Raw genomic sequence first — 22,758 nt, forward strand, 5'->3', positions numbered from 1 at the left:
GCAATCACTACAGTCCGATACTTACGCATTCTAAATAGTTTAGACATCGTACGATGGTCTATGATATTTGAAAATAGTAGTCACAAAACATCTGGTGAGCCACTTGTTCTTTTGCTGTCTTCTGAGATTGATGACTGAGATTCCACTAAAGTGAACGAGAACATAACGCAATGACCTGTCATAAATAACATAAGTACAATCACCTTTTCACATCTTGCTAAATATTTATACATCGCTTGTTGATAATATCATAAACGGTTATTGTTATAGTATCTAGCATTTAATGTATCATACAAAAAGATTTTGCTGTCCATTGTTTGTTTTAATATTATCATCCATATTACGACACCCAAATGGTGAGGTTATTACGTAAAGGGACTTCTATCGTTTTGGTATTTCAATTTTCAATCATCATGAAAACTTTATCACAGGAACTTTATTTATAGCACTGCTATTGCTTTATAGCACTGCTGCACCTTAATAAACTGCACACACACAAGGGTAGCTTACATCATCAAGTAAACCGCTCCTCGATTGCATCTTTAAATGAAAAATAATAATTTGACTAAAATTAGTATTTCATTTAAGTTAGTACTAGTAGATGTTATCGCATTTGTCTGACGTCATCGCACAATACAGAACCTTGAAGTCGGTACTAACATACAAGTTGTCTTTTTACCATTGAGTTTATTATTCATAAACACTCTGACGATGACTATATAAATATAAACATTCGTACATGTACAAACAAGCATGCCATTGTAAGGTTCAAGTTTTTGCGGCTCTGTTACGTTACCTACTTCCTAGTTCCCTTGAGCAGGCCGTTGAACTAAAGATTTCAATGTTCGCCATCATGCTTTTGATATGGCTATTCGCATTTAAGGAAATGTCAAGTGCGGGTAAAGACTTAATAAACAAATATTTCATCTTGTGTAAATGCAATACCTGCAGTAGTAACGATTATGGTATATCTGGTACAAATATAATTTGTTTCTGATTAAATTTTGAACTTAAAAAACATTTGTTTAGGTTTCTTCTTATTGTTACACGACCTCGCTCTACACCTCATCTGCAACTGCCTAAATAATAGAAGAGAAGGTATGGCGTTGTTCATTAAACACTTCAACCTAGCCCGTAACTGTTTCAAGCGGTTTACGTATGGCCGGCTGAATTTTTCAGTAATACAACCCATACGGAATAGTGTAATAATTAACACGTGTTATTTAACATTCACATATAATGTGTAGTGTTTAGTTATTATTAATTATATAACCTATTAAATGTTAATTAACAGGAAGGAATTTTCACTTCACATCGTTCTATAAAAATTAAAATATCCTTAAAGCACTAACATTGACTATGTCCTCTACTGCTTAAACTAAAACAACACTTAGTTATACACATTTATAATTATTTTACAAAAGGATAAGAGTAAAGGATTGTTGCCCATGGAATTATCCTTCTCGGGGATTTTACAAGACTTCAATAATTTGAATAGCTCGTAAAAATTGTTGGAAGTAGTTAAACACAGGTATAAAGGTGTAAAAATAAAGAAAGGACGAAATCAGAAACGAGATTATTCCAGTTTTATTTACATGGATTGCATAAACATTACTAGAACAATTTGTTGTTAAGGAAGGATGAAAACAGTGTTAATCAGAATACATTGCGAATTAAATATACTATGATTATTTATGTACAATTACATACATAACAAATTCACAAACTTGCTACTCTCAAGGCTGTTGGTGATTTAAATAATAAACAATATTTTTATTTCACAACTCAAGGAACGAACAGGTTTCTAACGAAAAACAGATTCAAGTATGATATCTAAATTATTGTTTTAATTTTTCTATCCGTAATTGAAACTGTAAGATTATTCAAATAAACTTACTTAAGGAATCCAAGATTTTCTCTCATCTAATATCCTAAAAATTTCATTTATTTTTATCACATTATGTTATGCCATAGGCCCCTTTTGTTAAATGAGTTTATATTCTGAGTTGGAATAAACTACACCGTCGGTCATTACAGGAAGATACCAAGTTGTTTTCATTTTTCTTTATTTCCTTATAAATCATATCATAACTGCTTCACAGTACAATCAATACGGTAATCTACAACACCGACAGATCGTATGTGCATTAATTAGATTATGCAAACACTTCATACTTGCTTTAATTGTTTCTTACTATAGTTAATTAAACATTGATATGTCGACATAATATGCATGTAAGTTTCTTTCCTTGTTAATCATTATAAATATATATCTCATGTATACAATCTCTATATGATGTAAGAACCCTTTATATGTACGTCTATTCGCGTGAACGATTACTTTCTCTATGGAAGTCACGGCTACGTCAGTGGAAATGGTACATTCTCATAGAAATAGAAGTCGAGCGGCATATTACTCTGGTGGAACATGAGTCTAAACTAACTTGCCTCTAAATAAATTATGATTATTAGGTATTGACCAATAAAGATCAAGAACTAGTCATGGAAACTTAAGATCTGATATGTCAATATAAAAGATTTTTCCATTCAATGCTGCGATCCGGAATCACGAAATTGTATTTTAATAAGAACAATTAGTTATAGATTTTTTTTTTTAATTACAACAAATGTTTTTAGCACGATGTAAGAATTAATAAATGCAATATTTATTTATTAAATTATTTAATATTATATTATTGTATAATGTCTTCCGTCTGTGACTTCACGGAGTATTGTAATCTTAAGATCGTCACCATGAAAATAAAATCATCATGACTTTGTGAACGCAACAATTTTCAATAAGCTTCTCTTGCAAGTATATCATAGAATGCAGGAATTTGGCCAAATGACACTACTTTGTTTCGATTGTCTTCTTCTGAATTTTCGAGCACACAATACATCACGGTCTTTCTATTACCTAATTGACCGTGGTTTAGTTCGTGGCCCATTAATATGTACAGAATAGGCAATTTTAATCTTAAATGGTAACAATATTCTCGTATCAACTGTGATTTGAAGAAGTTTCGGCGCTGTATTTTGCATTTCAACTGTTTAATCCGCTTCATATCAAAAAGTAACAGTAGTTGCACTGACGACATTACAAAAAACTTGTTTAGCTAACGAGATAAGATTGCCAATGTAATGATTATACGCTTCATCGCCCACTCGCAGTCTGTTGTCATTTCGTGGTCGCCTGAAATCCGAAGGCCTTGGTACAGTGACTCAGTTTCGATATCAACGGTGTGTTGACCTTTTACCGGTTCCCGCATCGTAAGCCCGCCTGGTTAAGTTAAAACTACACCGCTAACTGTGTGACTAACTCGATACATTGTTCGCTTCTTTTACTACTCGTATAATGTATCATGAATTCTACGAGCGTTTGATGTTTTGACATTAAAAAGATTTACTCATTGTTGGTTTCTGAGACCAAAATCCTTGTATAAAACATAATCGTCATCCCTTTTATTATTTTTGACAGAACCGAAATAACAATACGTTATTTATTATATTTATTTTGGTCTCAGAAACGAAGCAACCTATTTAATTGTTGTTTAGTGCTATCTTATGAGACTTGTTTAACAAGAATATTGTTTTAAAATCAGTTTTTGATAGTTATAATGAAATCTGTTATAGAAATCAGATTACAAATTGATATTCGAAGTTTATCCAAGTAATATAATCATCTTATATGGTCTGACCATTGATTTTCGCGTAAAAAAATTTTGAGATTTGATTTGCTGTTGATCTTGAATTCAGTTACAGTTTAAGGGCAATTACTACAAATTTATTTATAGAGTCGATTCATTTTAGTCATTTATACGAGTAGATTAGTCATAATATTTCGTTAAAATAGTAATATATATTGGTATTTTATAATACTGCATCATGACATATTTATAAACTAAAGTCATATCACATTTCAAACATTTACAAAGAAGAGCCAGCATGAACAATTATGTATTTATTTGCAATTTATTCTGGTTACTCACCGACTGTTATAAATAATTTTAAAAGGATTGAATGATTAATAGAAGTATACATACTTATATGGGTCTGACTAGGATGTTTTTCGAGTGTACGTATTTGTGAACTCTTGTAGGCCAAACGCCTCGACTAAATGACTGTTATTTATTGCTTATTAACTTTTGTTCCACTAGATGGCTCTGTGATTCTATGGGACGTCAGGAATCTGAATCAGAAAGAGCACAAGACTCTGCGCGTGAACATACCATACGATTATGCATCGCGCGTGGCTTGGAGCCCCGATTCTAAGGCGTTCATAGTTCACACGGCCAGAGAGAACAATATCATCGTTTACAAGATCGAGAAGAAGAAAGACGGCGCTATTGGGGCTGCTACTCCTGTCATCACTTTTGATAAGGTAACTAGTATTTAAAAGAATAACACATTCTTTTCCTCTTGTGAAACCTATGGTCCATTTATACCTTTAGTTTATGTTAATTTACGTTAAAAACTTATATACCACACTTAGTACACTGGGTCCGTGGGTTTCTGAGACTAAAGTTCCCGTTTTAAACATATTGTTATCTCCGTTTTGTCAAAGATAATGACAAGGATAACGAATTGTTTTGTACAGAGTTTTTGGTTTCAGAAACCAACGGTTAGAGATACTTTATACAAACTATGCATGACATCTATTACAACAAAATATTTTATTTATACAAATATTATAACGAATGAACTAAGCAACAAATACGACGGTATGACAAAGTTCTGCAAAGTATATTAATGTTATGCGAGCGCATTTTCTTGGCACACTTTTACTTTCAGTTTCACCGTGCATTGCACACTGCTGATTTAAAAGTAACTACATCACGCCACGCCACTCTGTCTTCCTCGCCTATTTGTGGATATTTATGTTTTTAATAGGAAAATGATACTTATAAATGCGAAAAATATTTAATACTTTGTTACATCTATATTACACACAATTAAATTTTGTATGGCAAACCTTTTATCTTAAAAAGTTAAACAAAATCATACCTTAAAATAAGGTAAATACATTACGAAATATTGTTTTGATCTAAAACAGATAATTCGATTTTAATTATTGCTAACCGCAATGCAACTTAGGAAAGTAAAATTGATAAGGAACCAGTTTTCTATACAGCCATTTAGTATAGGTAAGTAATGATTAATGATGGAAAGTACTGGAAAGGTTATTAGAATTTATATAAAATAACTTTGTATTTAGTTACTGCCCCACTCAAAGTGTCTTTAGAGGTTTCTATCTTAATATCGAAGTAGTAAGTGAATATTAACTACTGTGATGCGGTAACTACTCACATTATGTTTCATCGTATTGCATTCAATAAGTACCAAATAAATGAATTACATGATTTCTACAGATTTGGCTACCCTTGGTCTATCAATGGGCGATTTCTACAGTGTAGGAATTGAATTGGCTAACCATATGTCATAAATTGTATTTTATATTACTTGAATCTTTCTGAATAATAGAGAAGAGTTAAATTTAACTTTTGTTATTTAAACAATTGTTTATTGTTATTGATACAATGAGTAAATTCAATATAAGGTTAATTTATACCTAAAATATAACAATAAAGTAGTATTATAAATATGACCTAAGAGTTATGTTAATTGCATTCATTGTTTTGTTAGTTTTATTTAAACGAAACTATACAACTATTATATTAATTTTTGATGCATAGTTATATGTTTCGCACGCTGGATGATAACCCTAACATTATCATATAAAAAAAAAAACTTTTGAATATTTCACCTAATTATGGTAAACAGACATGCGCAATGCACGTAAGTTGTCGTCGAAATATTTTCACTTTTAAGAAAGTCAAACTATTATTATTAATACAGATTACATACATAAAGTAGATTGTTTTGTTTGAATTGTGTATTTGTTCTGTTAATCTTATGCTTAAAAGATAAATATTTTACAAACCCTGTGGTTTATGTCTAACCACAATATTTGGTAATCGCGGAACCAGTGTCATTAATCTGATTTTGTCATAGAGTTACATCATACAATTATACGAGATTGTTATAAGCACGCAAGTCAACTACCGGAGTTCTTGTGCAAGAGTCTTTTTTGTTACAAAATAATATTTCTCATGATTTAGTTTTGCATAAAATTATATAAAAATAGAAAGAAAACTAAGCTTCGCTCAGATAACTGAAAAAAAATAAAAGATAACCAAATAAAGTTATTCTTTGAAGAAAGAATCTTATTTTCTTCTTAAATATTCTTTCTATGAAATATTCTTTGAAGTCTGTTTAGTAGAGCAAATATGTTGCCAATCTTTTTCTAAGAAACGACAAGTAACTTAATAATGTTAGAGACGTCAAATCGGGAAGAAATACGATTCACTAACGTTTATACATTAACTTACAAGCACCTCTAATTCAGTTACAATAAAGTAGTATTCTATTAGAAGAGACAATTTATATAAAAGCTGTTGATGGTTTTTCTCATGTCGAAATATCTAGTTTAATCATTCTATGGTTATATTATTTGTTATGAAATCTTTCCATCAAATAATGTTGACGCCTGAAATCGTTTTTTAATTGGTTTTGTAATAAATTATATAGTTATTGAGGTTACAACAATAGTGCCGGTATTATTTTGACGCAATATCGTGAAATGCGCATTAAATTTAGACGAACCGAAAATAGGTGGGCGTGATATTATAAACGCGTACTTCTACGAATTCTGTTTGTGCTCGTTACAAACGCTTTCATTTACAAAATTTAATAATGATAATACTAACGAGTATTTATTTAGATTTTACGATATTATAAGATAAAAATATATAATTAACTTCCCAATTTTCATCATTCAGTTCTTGTATTACATAATACAAATTAACATTCAACAACCATGAAGTAAATATTCATCAAATATCTGCTAATGGTTTAAGATTTAAAAGGGAAATAAATATTTGTCAATCTGCCATCAAACGCCGTCGTTACCGTACTTTGATGTTTATTTCTTATCTATTTTATGAATACATATATTTCATGGTCTTGTAAATTCTTGTACTTGTATTTTAAGTTAGAGATAATTTAAGTAGACAATTTTAAATTCTGTCACTTAAAGGTAAATTTTGTCTAAAGAAATTGACTTTGACACATTATGTAGTAATATTTTGAAAAAAAGGTTAGACATGAAATATATTTCAGTCCCATCGATTTGTTTTGCCTTAGGTTATTGTCATTACGTTAAAAATAAATTAAAACAGTTATCGTCGTCTAATTACGAGTATATTATTGGCAATTAAAACAAAGCGCATATTTTCAAAGAACAACCCACGTACTCGTAGCTCTTCTTCTATTTTAAGCTGTGATTTCTTTCAATTACTTGGCACTCTATTTATTTTCTGATAATATTTAATTACATAATGATTCTTGTCATTTTTATTTATACCAAAAGCAGCGCCTACCCCTTTTTGTATTTTCCTACGTAGCGTATCAATGATTGTGCGTGTCCAATATCGACAAACTTGTACAAAAAACAACAATATGCTTATGTACTACGACGATTGAATTTTACGGTAATGTGTAGTCACCGTGTTATAGTAGTTTTTTTTAAATTAACTTGTTTATCACGTTATAACAATTTTATTTATAGTGTATTGTCATATGGACGACATCTTTAAATGTTCGATATATTTTTATTAATTGATTGAGGATTTATATGTTATTTGTTGGATAAAGTTTGCACTAAATGTTTTATCGGCCAAGTTGAGCTTTTGTATGATAAATAGTTTGTATACATTTATAACTCGTTTTTCTTGTAAATTCATAATTTTTATTATAAATTCTCTTTCTAAATTTTATATATATCTATAATCTTAATATAATGCACAAAAGCCACAAAAAACATAACAATAGTATTTGCTCGGCTACAGAATGGCACAATAGGGGACGAAAATTATATTCATACATATTATATCTTACTTAATATACCTACAACCTACATATATGTATTTTATGAGTGCTAAAATTTCTTGTTAAAAATTCTTAATACGGATTTTGCCTAATATTCGACGGAAGTTTTAAAAAAATATTGTAAGTATCACTTTTGGAATATAGGGCTATAGAATTATAAACATATGTAGTTAAGTAAATAGATAGAGCGTATATTTATCGTTCAAGCGTAGGTCATTACTACGCAAATTATTAATCGGATTAATTAATAACATTTGAATCAGCGATGGTAAGTATCGATAGTATTCAAGATAATGTTGTCCAGACGACATTCAATCTCTATGAAGCAAGTGTTTGTATATCGTACATTGGACCCGAAAATGGGTTAATGCCACGCCCCTTGCGTAGGGGTTGTTAGTTTATCGAACCTTTATTGGACATTTTCTTTCAATTAACTTGTTTGATTTTATCTGCTCCTTTGTTTTGCTTAACGATAATGGAAATTTGTTGTCTTGTTGATTTTAAGATAATGTTCCATTTTTAAATAATTAGTCCGTCATTTTAAGAATCGGAATAATGAATACGAATGTTACGGAAAATTTGACGGAAATTAACATTCGGATGATAAAATATGCTTTCGATGTCGCATGAGTCAATCGAGTTAATGGAAATTATTTTATGTTCTGTAAAATTCCATCTTTTGGTTGTGAAACTATATTATTTCGTGTAATCTATAATATTCTATAATATTTCGGTAAAATAGAAAGGGTAGGTACTACATACCACCTAAAATGTAACAAACATAGTGCCACCCCTCTTATTCTGTTCGAAAATACGATAGATATGAATATGTTTTGATGTAGGTGTTTTACCAGTGAAAACCCACGTTCACACGCGAAAGGGCAGAGCATGTACCATAACCAGTGTTAATGAATGACACAGTAAACGGAAATAATAGATATGCAAAGTAAACATCTGGTCATTTAGCATTGGTGACCGTTAGACAGTCGCGTTATACATATCTATACAGTATGTACACAGTCTAAATTATTTACAACGCCAAGTAAAAAAATAATGACTGTAACCTTACTTGTGTTATTTGTACGTAATTGTACTTTACAATAATGACGTGGGAACGTCTGAACTATTGTTCTTGGCTGAATTCAGTGAGACAAGGCTATGAAGTGCATATGCACTAAGTTTATTTATGTTTATAGCACTTACAAATAGTCGTCCTTCTCATTTGATGTAATTTTACTATGAGAAAGCTATACGAAAGTGAGTTAAATTAATATATCTGAGTATAATAGTAAGATTTGTCTTATTAGTTTTTAATCTATCGATTGCTTAGTAACGGCAACAGGTCTTATAACGATGCGTAAAAAATCTGCAATAGACTTTTAATTTTAACCACGGTATTACATTATTTTCTAACCATATTTTCGTAGTTTAATACATTTTTTATGAAATCTATGTTAATTTTATTTATATGAACCAATTGGTTTAATAACCGTGGTGTTTGCGAGATAGTAGCGCAGTTTATTTGCTTATGGAATATTATTTACTTCATCCTTAGTCAAAATAAGTGCATTAGGTTAGAATTTACTGTGATATTAGGTAAATGACGTCTACAACTAACATTCCTAACTATAGGCAGTATCATTAAAAAAGTCAATAAAATTGTATCCTAGCCCTAAAAATGGCTGGTCCATTGTTAGGTCGTTTGCATTGTTCAGTGTTCGGAGAAAACTAATTTAAAACACATTTTACGCTTTTGTTAATCTTAAGATATAAACAATACCCTCATATTTCATCATCATCTCCCTGGCCTTATCCCACTCACGTGGATTAAGGTTTTATAAACCCTCATATTTATACCTACTAATACCGGAATCACAATTCCGAAATCAGTGACTGTTATTGACTTGCAACTTATCTCTTGTAATTAATGATAAGTGTCAGGCAATTAGCATAATTCTGCTGTGAAAGATTTGCATCATGTAATAAGATCAAAGAACCTTTTATTTGATCAAAAGACGTTGTACCCGATTTTATGAGATGGTGATAACCTTTATTATGAATTTTAAATGATTATAATTGAAATAAGCCGATTGGTCCTTTAGCGAGGTTATTTGATTTAATTGATTGTTCATATAATTAGATGTTGTAGTTCCATATCAACTTTGAAACTCCACTGCTGAAGTCCCAGTATTAAAATAATTTTTTCTCTCTCTCGGCTTGAGGAATGATATGTTTTAATACAAGTTTTTTACTAGTGGAAACCGACTCAGGTTGCAACAGGATGACCACCTGTTACACTGGCGATGAGTTTCTATAACAAAGCCGGACGCATCTCTGAGTGCTCCCGTACTTGAAGGCACGTTGATTTTTTTCGAATAATACTTCTCGGAAGCTTGTCCAACAAAATTTGTTAACGAACATCTGTCGTAACCCTAATTCTAAGAACCTGATAGAAATGTAACTGTGTGTTAACGTAAATAAGTTAGAAAAGTTTATTAATTAAAATCCAGCGATTTGAGCCGATATTGCGAAAGTAAAGGGTTGAACTTTATATAACTTACACGTGCAGCTCTCGGAAAACGTGACTTTAAAATCTAAAGTTGCGATGTAACTTGAACTCCGGCTTCCAACAAACTCTTTTTATTAGTAGCAGGAATTTCGCAAACAGCGAGTACTTACGTGGTTACGTTAATATACCAATCTTTCTTTGACCTTTCGAACCGTTTTATTAACACTTGACAGATCTCGGTGAAAATTGTCTCAGACGTAGAGAATATAATCTGTAGGAACGTTTAGGCTACTTACTAAGATTTATAATTTCGTGCGGATGAATAACGGAAAAGAGTCTACTGTATAAAATCTATTCTAATTTTATTTTCTATAAATATGTAATATTAACCACGAGCTGAAAGAACTGAAATGGGAAGAGGAAATCCGGTGTTCTTCGAATAATAAGTGACGCTTATCGTCTGGTGACGTTTCGTATGTAGAGGAAGTGCCAAATGATGTAAAATACTGCACATTTTCTTTGTGTAGGTATCTTTTACGCATACAATGGTGTTTCCGTAGTAATGATTATGACTCATATGGTATGGTGATAAGTATGCTATTACATTTTATTCGTCACTAGAACTTCGTCCTGGTGGCAAACAATAGACGTCTGCTCTCTTTTGTGTCCTGTCTATTAAGTAGGTAGTAAGAAGCTTGTAAATTTTTGTTTCAAGGTTATTCTTCCGCTGCATTCGTCTTCACCGGGATTCCACGAAAGAAGAAAAATTAAAACAAAAACGTGCATTCTCTCTTTTATTCTCAACTAAGCTTAATTTGTTTTGTACCTCAACAATTTTGCAACAAAAACTCATCTCTTTTTTAACAATTATCATTTAAGCGGTTTAGTCATAAAACTGCAAGTGAGTTGCCAATGTTTTCGCTTCTTTACAATTTTAGTTCTGTAATTTTATGCAAACTGCTAGTTTCGTACTTACATTATTATCATTTGAAATAACTAATATTAAGTCTCTCAAGTTATTTATGTTTGGACCAACAACTTACTTTTTGGGTTAGGTTAATTGACAATAATTATTTCTAAGGATTTAGCGATTAACTTAAACGCTTTTGAAAAGTTACTTTGAAGAACTAGATCGATTAATGTAAATGATTCTGAAAACTGGATCGATTAGTTAAAGTTACTCTAGTTAATTCTAAAAACTAAATCCATTATGAAAATGGATGTCCAAAAGTGACAGTGATCTTTTAATCGAACTTTATCATATTTAACTAGTCATTCACAAAAAAAGGTATTTGTTATTCAAGTAAAACCGACTTGACCGTTTTAAATTGTTACGATAAGGTTATTACATAAAATAATTATATTAGCAATTATATCAAATAATTTGATTATTCTCAGTATCTAGGTAAAAAAGTGAATTATTAATTTCGAGAAAATCTCAGATAAAAATGCTATCAATATAATCAAACAGTTATTTATATTGTGTTTGAAGATAACGTGCTCTATTTATTTTAAATCATAAACATTAGTAAATATTCAAATGAAGTAATAACGTGTACTCATTTCTTATTAAATTTATGTTTTTATCACGTACCTAAATTTATTTATTATATTACCGAAAACAGACCTAAAATGATTAAATATTTTCGTTTTCTATAAACATTTCGAACACAATAAATGTAGGCTTATAATCTTTAACCTCAATAGTAACTACAATCATTACGCATAAATAGACGCGTTATCTAGAAATCTACGAGTATTATCTACGTTGCTAAGTGTGTCGAAGATTAGCAAAACATCCTTTATCTACAAGTACTTAATTCTCTTTAAACAACGAGGTTAAACAACCTTCTCGGATTCGGTTTCCTTTGTGGCGGGTAATAATGTATCATACCATATATTAATTTGATTCGTAATTGGATATATGATACGGTTTATGCGGTATTTTAATAGATGATTTAGGTAATTAACTTAACAAACAATTGACAGCTTATTAAATCAGATTTATCCAAGATTTGATATTATCTGAGAGATGATATTTATATTTCACTCTGTATTTGATTCGTTTAAAATTTTCTTTCAAAATAAAATGTATTTACATCTGAAAATAACAAATGTTCCTTGAAAGTAAGAGTGTTAAAATACTTCTACGAAATAAATATCTGATAGGAGATAACAAAGATGAAAATGTCGAACCCTGAACAGACTTACGTCATGAGATTACGATATTCTTTAAAAATATTTTTTTAATGATAAACGTATTATGACTGTACTTCGTTGAATTCTCTAATGTTCTTATGCTTAGTCATATCATTTTCAAAAGATATTCAAAGGTTTCAGATGATCAGATGATAAAGATCTTTCTCTCCAGAGTTTTGAAACGACCACAAAGTGATTTTGCTTAAAAACAGAGTAACGACCTTATTAGTAGGACCTGGGTATTGTTTAGTTTTTTGACAATAGGCCGTAGGAGATAGTATATCACATCTGAATGTAAATAAACGAGTCAATGATCGTGAAATTTATCAGCTAATGTTTACTGAATGCGTGTTCCGCGAACTTTGGCGAGTGCGAACGTCCGCAGTCGGTGTATCTCTCATCACGTAGCATCGCTCCCGCACGTCTCACGCGCATACAACACAATGAGACACGCCTGACGCCTGACCTTTGTATTAAACATAAGCCGATTTATTTCCTTGTTATTTGTATTTTATGACATTTTTGTATTACAGGACATGAATGATTAAGTACACTTTGTAACCGATTCTGTATAAAATATTCAGATCTGGATCGTTTATAGAATAAGTAATAGGGTGGTGTTTTCTTTCGGTAATATGTACAAGAATAAATAAATATAACGTGGAAGCTTGGACCGCCCAGCTCAGGTTGAGGGTGTTTACACAGTTTACTCTGTTCCCATGTGGCATGGCTTCATCCGCATCAAATCCCATTGACTTTTGTTACACAGAAAGATATGCTTCGTAGAAAACGAAGGTAGCATCAAAATATGGTCTTTCAAAGTGTTGCTCTAATATCAATCCAATTACATCTACTCTATAAAAAGATGGTTTTTGTGACTTACTCGGTTCCAACACGTTATACTGGCACGATCTTTTTTTCTGGGCACCACCGGCAACTTATAACTCTTTGTTCATAACGTTAGGTTGTAAGGAGACAGTGATTATGCGATTTCACTACAGCTAGCAACAAGCTCTTTGGATTGTCTGAATGTAGTATTCCCAGTATTGTTTTCGCAGAAAAAAACGCACGACATGATCTCGTTTCTGACATCTCCGAGGTTGGCTGAACCGCACTAGAAAACGTTACATGTACTTACATTTTTTTGTTAATATCTTTTAAATTGTATTATTTGCGCCGGGAGAACAATCGTGTATAGTTTTTACTTTAATGACTTTCGTTTCTTGTGATTGTTTCTTTGTTAACCCGGAGGTAAGTAGGTACTAGAGCGCAGATTTGGTTTTGAAAGGTTCCTTTGTTTTGTTTGTGTCCTGAGCTCTGTCTCCCTGCTTTAAAATTTATAGTAGCTTCATCATCCTGCAATATCAAGATTAATGTTTATCCCTTGAAATATAAGCGAAGTACTGAATGTGACATTTTTGCAATTCAATTCAATAGACGGAAGAAGAGTTACTATGGCTCAGTCAGATATATCAGAGGTTGACTGGTAGTAACTGGTTTCGTCAGGCCTCAGATAAGTTGCTAAGTGGTAGAAGCAGAGATCCATAACCGTAACGAGTAATATCAAAAGTCCTACAATATGTTTTTACTTTTAACTCCGTAAAATCAACCTTCGAATTACCATAAAATAATCATTAGTAGGGGGCTTCGTTTCCGCAACTCCACGACTCGGTGCGTATTTCGATTTAATAAGTAATAAATTTTCCTTACTTTTAAAACATTTTATTTAATTGTGATTGTCGCTTTGCTAAAAGTTAAATATGTGATATTTATCCAATCAAAAGTTCTTAATAGTTATTCCATTATAAATAACTAACATTTTCCCGCGACTCCGTCCGCGCGGAATTAAAGAAAAGCTAATTATTAGACAATGCGTTCTTCCAGACTATGTCCAACAACTATGCGAAATTTCAACGTGATCTGTTTAGCTGTTCTGGAAATACGGAATCACAAACGTTAATCCATACATACCTCTAAACTGTCGTATTTATAATTTGTAAGATTTGTTGAATAATTTTATATGGCAATTCGTATTTGGCTTTCAAAATAGTCATTATAACTTAAATACACACCATTAAACAAGTAAAATTTTTAACAAAAATTAAAAATGTTTTTGCACAAATGTAACGCAAATAGGAGTTGGGCTTCTATTGTGTTTTTAAACGTAAGATTTTTATTATCAAAATTTCCAAATGCCTTTTAATTTCATTGTTATACAAATCTTGCAAAGTGGGTGTTACCTAACGTTTTGCGCTCGTGCGATTACATTATTGTACCGTAGTTTTGCTTATACTGGGTCACAAAGGAGTATTGTACATACATCTCGGTTACCCAACCCGTAGGTAACGTAATTTGAACCACGAAACGAATAACAAAAATATCTAGGCGTTCAGAGGGTTTATAACGAATATTTGCAATATGCGTTCCGTATCATCAACGTCCTCATCGACACAATATGTTAAAATTTGTATGAGATTTGATGTTGTTCTTTACGCCCGATAGAATACATTTTCGTGCTAAGCCCTAAGAAGACTGTTATTTGTTTGCATGCAAATAGGGTTGCGGTTTCGATGACTTTGATCTATGTTTTATAAACAACTGATAATATGTATGATTGCATCATCCGGGTTGCGATATCACTGGGGAGAAATCGGCCGACTATACCGCTTAGTACTAGATCATAGACCCAACCTACTTTACTTAAGTATTACTGTTGATAAACCATCGCTTTGATAGCGCCGTTTTAGTACTTTATCAGTCAGTCGCACCGAATATTTTGCTGAAATTTCTCCCACTTACGGATTTTATTTTAGGTACCTACTTTATGTCTATATAGTTAAATCTTTGGATAAATTTTCCTTATGTAAACTATTTTTTTTATTTTTGAAGAAATATATTTGATAAAAACTATGTTCTAAAATAAATAAAATAGGTATTGAAGGTCGACAGTCCGCATATTCAGTATTTTATTCTTTTTAAACGATAAAAGAAATATCAATAGTTAGTTATCGTGCAACATTTCGAAATATTTTCGACATAATTTCGTTGACATCAAGGTCATTTTCAAAACTTCAGTAGATTTCAAACAAAATGTTAGATACTTAAACCTACGGCACCTTGACTCTAAACAATTTTAATGATTTATAAAGAATTTTCTAGAATAAATTATAAACTATAGAAACAATTTCTTTTTAAATTTTGCTTGGTTTTCGTAATAGAGATGGGCTTTACTTTCTTAGAAATAAGACGAGACTAGAAAACAGCTTCTTTGTCCAAAGAAAGTTGAAAGTCTTTTATATAAATTATAGTTAATCCTCTTATAATAGTATGTTCAAGTCTTACCGTTTATTAACTGTCACCTTTCTGTAATAATACATTTGTACGTCTGTATGTATATAATGTGCCAGTTGCAGTTGTCTTACGGTACATTTACAACAATGTTGCTCGTTGTTAACTTACTCGCGTGATTGTGACATAAAATGAGTAAAAAATAAGAAACAACAAATGAAGAGGCGTAAGAAAGGTCATGTTCATTCTTACGTACGAAAATGTAGGTTATTAAAAATAACCAGCATATCTTAAAACTTCAACTTTTTATAACCACTCCTTTAATACAGTAACACCATTACTGACCAATTAACGAGTCCTTTGTTTTTATTTATTAATTTTAATCTAATGACGTATTATGTATAAAAATGGTTAGGATTCCCACATATATATCTAGCTAACTAACCTTAACCTTGAGCTTTGTGATAAAAAACTGTTTATTTAAAACAAATATAAATTTATAAAGATTTATCAAATATCAATGCGGGTCGCAAAACGCAAAAAGTGCATTGTCATTGTATGTACATTGCCGGTGAGCCTGAGAGGTTCGTTATCAGTGTTGCTCGACCGACCTTCTGATGGAACAATGGCGTTATGTAGCCACCCACTCGTGTATTTTTAGCTGCAGGAAGGTTCGACGCTTATATTTCCCCGACGTGGTTTACTGTGATATAGCGACTGCCTGTATAGCGTATGTTTCTTTTAATAAGAATATTTGTATGATTTCGACGTCACATAATCTATAACTATTTTCATTTATAGCGTTTTGTTTTGTAATGACTTACGTCTTTTGTTAATTAAAAAAATGCCATATTTGTCGACCTATGAGCAACAATGGAAGCATTTATGAATAATGTTGAGATGTTGTTGCACAAGCCTTGTTGCATAACTATTACATTGAAATAGGGATACGATGTTTACCTCAGACATTGGAACATGCAAGAAACAATTTATTTGGGTTATCTTAACATTTAAAATATGTAACGATAATACATAATATTATTGTCAATCGTATGGTATATAGTTTAAGATTGTAAATCAAAGATACTAAAATTTTCATTTATGTGGTTGATCCAAACAACAGAATCTGAAAAAAATATAATGATGCAATAGTACAATAAGAATTCTTTCTTGTGTGCTTTGTTTTTTTCTCATAAATATTCAACTTTTACAGAAACGTCGCCAATGCGAAAAAATAAGTAAAACGCTTAATTGACAATTTCTTTTATTAATAAAAAATAAATATATGGACATGTTGGGGTAGCTTTAGTTAAAATTTAGAAAGCACTTTCGTTTAATCACGTAGTTACTGCTTTGTTCCTAAACATTACAGCGATGACTAACAACAATAATTGTGCGTAAGCAGAACACCGGGACTATGACTCAAACATTTAAAATTCAATACCACTTTGTAGTGTTTGTTGTATACCAAAATTCAGAAACAACATATAATGATGTGGATTTCATTAACTTGAAATTAAATTGCATCAGAAACTCGTTACCTTGCGGTATGGTTTATCTTGAACGTCAATTTCCGGCAATCAACAAAAGCTGTCCCCTACACTGGGGATATATTTAGCCTCGCACATGTGGGAACACAAAAGAACTTTGACTACACGCAACGAATAAAAAATATAAACTACACCAGCCACGGGTTCATTACCCGTAGCTTGCGGCAAATATAGCCTTTATTGCAATTTAAAGTTCTATTTAACACCTGTCTGATGGTAATTGAAAATGGAACAAGAATAACCCATACAGGTTACTTCGTTGATATACTAACATACAATTTATAGTTTGTCAGGATTAACAGAACTTATTAAAATAATTATTATATGGTTTTTAGTACGACCTTTGAAAATAGCTACCTATTTTGCTTTGTATAATAAAGTAGAACGCCTTAATAATGCTAATAGTTACGTACATTGTATGCGTCATGATAACTGTATGGTTCAGATTTTTGAACCTTAGCTAACCTAAAATAATACATTGGCTTCTAAATTCATTGAGGAATTCAACTTCATATTAAATTTTAAAGGTCTGTTTAAAATTAATCAAGCGTATAAGAGATTATGTTGTTTAAAGTTTGGATAAAATAAATGAAAACTGTGAGAATTAATTACTTTGTAATGTACTGTCTTGTTTAATTTTCCGAAGGGTTTTCCTTAGTCCTTCAAACAACTTTAATGGCGACGTTGCTTATTTCACCTCGATGTGTTTGTCTTAAAAAGTAAACAACTTAATGTAAATCGACGGGTTTTTAAAGCCTTTTTTGTTTTGACATACGTAGGTACAAACGTATACTAAATGATGACCGCTTTGCTACTTGCAAATTCTTACAATCATTTTGATTGAAGTTGTTGATTGTTCTTTTAAACATTATTCTATTAAATACTTACAGTAAAGAAGTTCTAGGTAGAGTAGAGTACTATAATATCACCTAATTAATCCACAAATCTTATTGATATATAAATGCGAATGTTTGGATGAATGGATGGACGTTTGTTTGAAGGTATCTCCAGAATGGCTCAACGGATCTTGATGAAATTTGGCATAGATGTAGAGCATGGTATGGAAGAACACATAGGCTTCTTATTACGTGTTTTTTTTTAAATTCCGCGCGAACATAGTCGCTGGCGACAGCTAGTAAGTTATAAAGGTCAACAGTGCCTTGAATCACTTCGAGAAAAGGTTTGTTAGTCATTCTTATCTCTAAGCTTCCCCCAGATTAGTCTAATTAACATCATTTTCCTTTTTATTACACAAATAGACGAGTTTCTGTGAAGATTTTTATAGATATTAAATCCGGAGTACCATAACATTTGTATTCCAATAACCACTATTTATTAGCATTATTCTTTCGCGCCCAGCTTGTTTTGGAATCTTGTTACTCCTTCATATTGTACAACGTGCTATACCATTAAAATATAGTAATCAATATTTTCTTTAGGCGTGATTGGCGCGTGTCTGATTTCATAACAACGTTGCAGTTTAAAAAAAATAGATTTATGGACCACCACACCTCGACCACGCATGATTTTCACTATGGTGCCGTATACCCCGAGACATACTACGCTAGGTATCTACCATAGTATTGGTTTACACTGCCGTAATACCTTATATAAAAACATATCCTTGTCTTGTACATTGAAGAAAATGAGAGACATTTTTTTGAACATTGCACATCACATAGATACTTTTTGTTTTCATCCTTCACTATGAGATCCGACACGTCAAGACGACAGTTGATTGTTTTAGTGGATCGTTGCCTGTTTGAGTGCTGACCCACTTTTGTGACCCCACACAGCTACACAAATATAAACGACTCAATTTAGAACTTGTCTATGATTTATTGACGTTTGGGCTGCCTTAACGGTACTTGGGACAAACAGATACTTCATATTGAATTCTAAAATATGTTATTAATTTTGAAATTGAATTGTTCTTTATATGTATTTATTTAAGGTAAAATATATTTCTATTTTAATTTACTGTTTAAACTGTATTTTGCAGTATAATACGAGTATGATAAATTCCTCGAAAAATATTCCATTTGTTTTTAATCCAAATAATCATACTAAAATTCCCGGTAAGTAATGAATACATTCATCATTTACAGGTACACGAGGAGAACATTGTCGGTTTCGGTATTTCAAGCAACGGAAAATTCATGATGTCGTGCTCTTCTAAAACGGACATGGTGATCTGGGACTTAAAGGGTCAACAACTAGACCGTCTGGATACTTATTTGATGAGCACACATTCTGCCAAGATATCGCCGTGCGGTCGCTTCGTAGTTGCCACTGGTTTCTCGCCCGACGTCAAAGTGATGGAGGTCTGTTTCACGAAGACTGGAGAGTTTAAACAAGTGACAAAAGCTTTCGAGTTAACCGGCCACTCGTCCGGGGTGTATGATGTAGCGTTCGACGTTGACACTTCCCACATCGCCACCATATCCAAGGACGGCACGTGGAAGCTGTACCACACAAAGAGTGAGTATGAATGGAATATTTAATGTTTATGTTTTTTATCTATTAACAGATGCTGCGCCATTTACAGACGAATAGTTGCATGATATGCGCTTTGCTACGTGCCGTATCTGTTTGAGTTTTTGCAGACTCGTCACGCGGTAATGCGTTGTATTTGTACGTAATGCTAAATGCTATATCTTTACTCCTCACATTTTTATTCATTTTGAAGACCTTGACACGATTAACTTTACCTAATATAAATTAAACAAAAGAAGGATGCACTTTTATAGATTGGATAAAGATTTCCCATAGCAATTTAAATGCGAGCGTATAATGGAAATGCCGACTGCACTTATGTTATAGAATTAATTTGATATAGTAGGAAAACTTGCAGGTAACACGGCATAGTGCATACGTAATGTGGACCGAGTCCGTTGGGGTCAGTCCCGACTTTTTACGTCTCGCTGACGTAAGACGTCGTATGTACCGGTGTGTGTGATGTGATGCAATAGCATCACCCGACGTTCTGCGATGCGTGCGAATCCTTGCAAAATACATCTACTCGCGATTAATATGGCTATACCCAGTTTTTTAGATTGCAAATAAGTGCCGGCTTTGAATATCCATAGTTATTTTTTAAGGCAAAGGACCATCACATTATAAGCGACAATTAGCCGTCAATACACGCAGCAATCAGAGAAATTCTTGGAATGCCAATTTGTATGTAAGAAAGAGGTTAATGTAGCTTAGAAAGGTAAAAAAAGCTAAACGTGAGACCAGGCTTTTAAGTGAGGACATAACACTTTTTTCTAATTTTGAATTTTGGTTCCTGATAATGCACAATTTGTACAGAAACTCTTTTTGCTGACTTACGTACACGAGTTGTCTACTTATTGAAACAAGGCGTCAATTTACAAAATGAACGCGCAGTTATGTGATGGTAGAGCATATCTAATTACGCCTGACGACAATTGTTACAAGCTACTTCTAATTTCTTGCAATACGACACGTTACTATGGTTACAAAGTTAATACCAATGATATCTTGTTACTTAATTTTAATTAGGTCGTTTATTGTTACAATAAAATTAATTATGAATGTTTTTTTAGGGAACCGTGTTAATTAAAATACTACTACAATAAATACTATAAACTATCAGTACGAATTAAACAATTTGCGCTAACTGTGGTTATATGCAACTTACTAACTACTACCTAAGTAGAGTTTCATACTATTTCTACCAATGAATGCAATGATTCACGGAGACGGATGATTTAAAAAATGATTATGGCAAATCATTAGACTTTTATCCTAGTAAACAATAAAAGTTCTGGCTACCTATATATTCTTATTTACGTAAGAGATAGTTACCTTAAAAATAAGATAAAATAATAATCATAATATTATTCACAATTACATAAGCAACCACCTGCCCTGTTTATCTCTTTGTTTTTTCGTATTAAATAACATATTTACGTCAAATAAGGTATTGATTTACGTTTGTTTATTTGACTAATGCTTGTCACGTTCGAGTGAATCATTCTTTATAGACCGACAAACTTATCTGACCCGGTGAGCATTTGTGGAGCTAAATTATAGTTCACTAGCGCCCTCGTGTCAATATCAAAAAGTGTCACAAGATCCTTGTCTCCAGTTATGTCAGAAAGTTAAACCTACATGGACATCGAAAATGACATAAAAGAAAAAATATTACATGACAGCAACAGTACGAAATGGATCTTCAGATACTTTTTTGACATTGACAGAGGGTGCAGGAGTGAGCTGTCATAATTTACTTTGAGTATGCCCACTGGGCATTATATCCTTGTCCAACTGTATAAATAAATATTTTGTATTGCTGTTGCGTTGTTATAGGTCTTCATCGACACATCAAGTATTTTGAATAAATAATAGTATTTGTTTTACGTGAATATGTAAATTGTTAACCTTGGTTTTTTTCTAAAGCTTATCTTAATTATACACTTGGGTTGAAATATAATTAAGAATGATCTCTTCCTATATTTAAATATACTGCAGAGAATAAATTAAAATGCACTTTTATTGTTAAATCTAGCACCATTCGCATTGTTAACTTAAATAGTTTTAATAAATATAACTAGCTTTTACCCGCGACTCCGTCCGCGCGGAATAAAAAATAGAAAACGGGGTAAAAATTATCCTATGTCCGTTTCCTGGTTCTAAGCTACCTGCCCACCAATTTTCAGTGAAATCGATTCAGCCGTTCTTGAGTTATAAATAGTGTAACTAACACGACTTTCTTTTATATATAGATTAATGTATCAATTGATTCAATATCTTTTATATAAATCTATTACAATATAATGTACTTCTAGTAGTGTTAATTCATAAGTAAATAATATAATTAGGAACTAATTTTGTATAGCATTGAAGACATTGTAAAACATTCGCTCTTATCAACCACACCTTGTGAGGTGATGGTTTTAATCGCGGAAATAGGTGTTTCAAATAAATCGCTATTTGTCATACGGTTTAAAATTGTCAACGTATTTGAAGAAATATAAGGAATATTTACCATTCAAATAATGTTGATCAATATAAAAAATATTCATAGAATGAATTTACATTTCCATAGTGCCAATATCCTGCTCCATACCGATGGTAGGCACAATATCAACTACACTTCCATACATTTATATCAGCCGTCATATCTTAATTCACTCCCTTTACACAATACACAGTACAGTATGATAGTATCATAGACTTATTTACACCAGACTTTGTTCCATCTATCTATCTATCTTCCATCATATCGTTACACTCTCC

General features: G+C 31.9%; 1 protein-coding gene across 1 annotated transcript in view; it reads left to right on the forward strand.

Annotated features, from left to right (window-relative positions):
* The window catches only part of LOC106717905 (transducin beta-like protein 2), a 63,946-nt gene that overhangs the window by 38,689 nt on the left and 2,499 nt on the right, over nucleotides 1-22,758 (forward strand). The window contains exons 3-4 of the mRNA XM_014511866.2: nucleotides 4,158-4,381; nucleotides 19,602-19,974. Of these exons, the coding sequence (XP_014367352.2) occupies nucleotides 4,158-4,381; nucleotides 19,602-19,974 (597 nt within the window). The remainder of the gene's footprint in view (nucleotides 1-4,157; nucleotides 4,382-19,601; nucleotides 19,975-22,758) is intronic.

The sequence above is a fragment of the Papilio machaon genome, chromosome 13 (genome assembly GCF_912999745.1).
Source record: "Papilio machaon chromosome 13, ilPapMach1.1, whole genome shotgun sequence".
Classification (NCBI taxonomy): Eukaryota; Metazoa; Arthropoda; class Insecta; order Lepidoptera; family Papilionidae; genus Papilio; species Papilio machaon.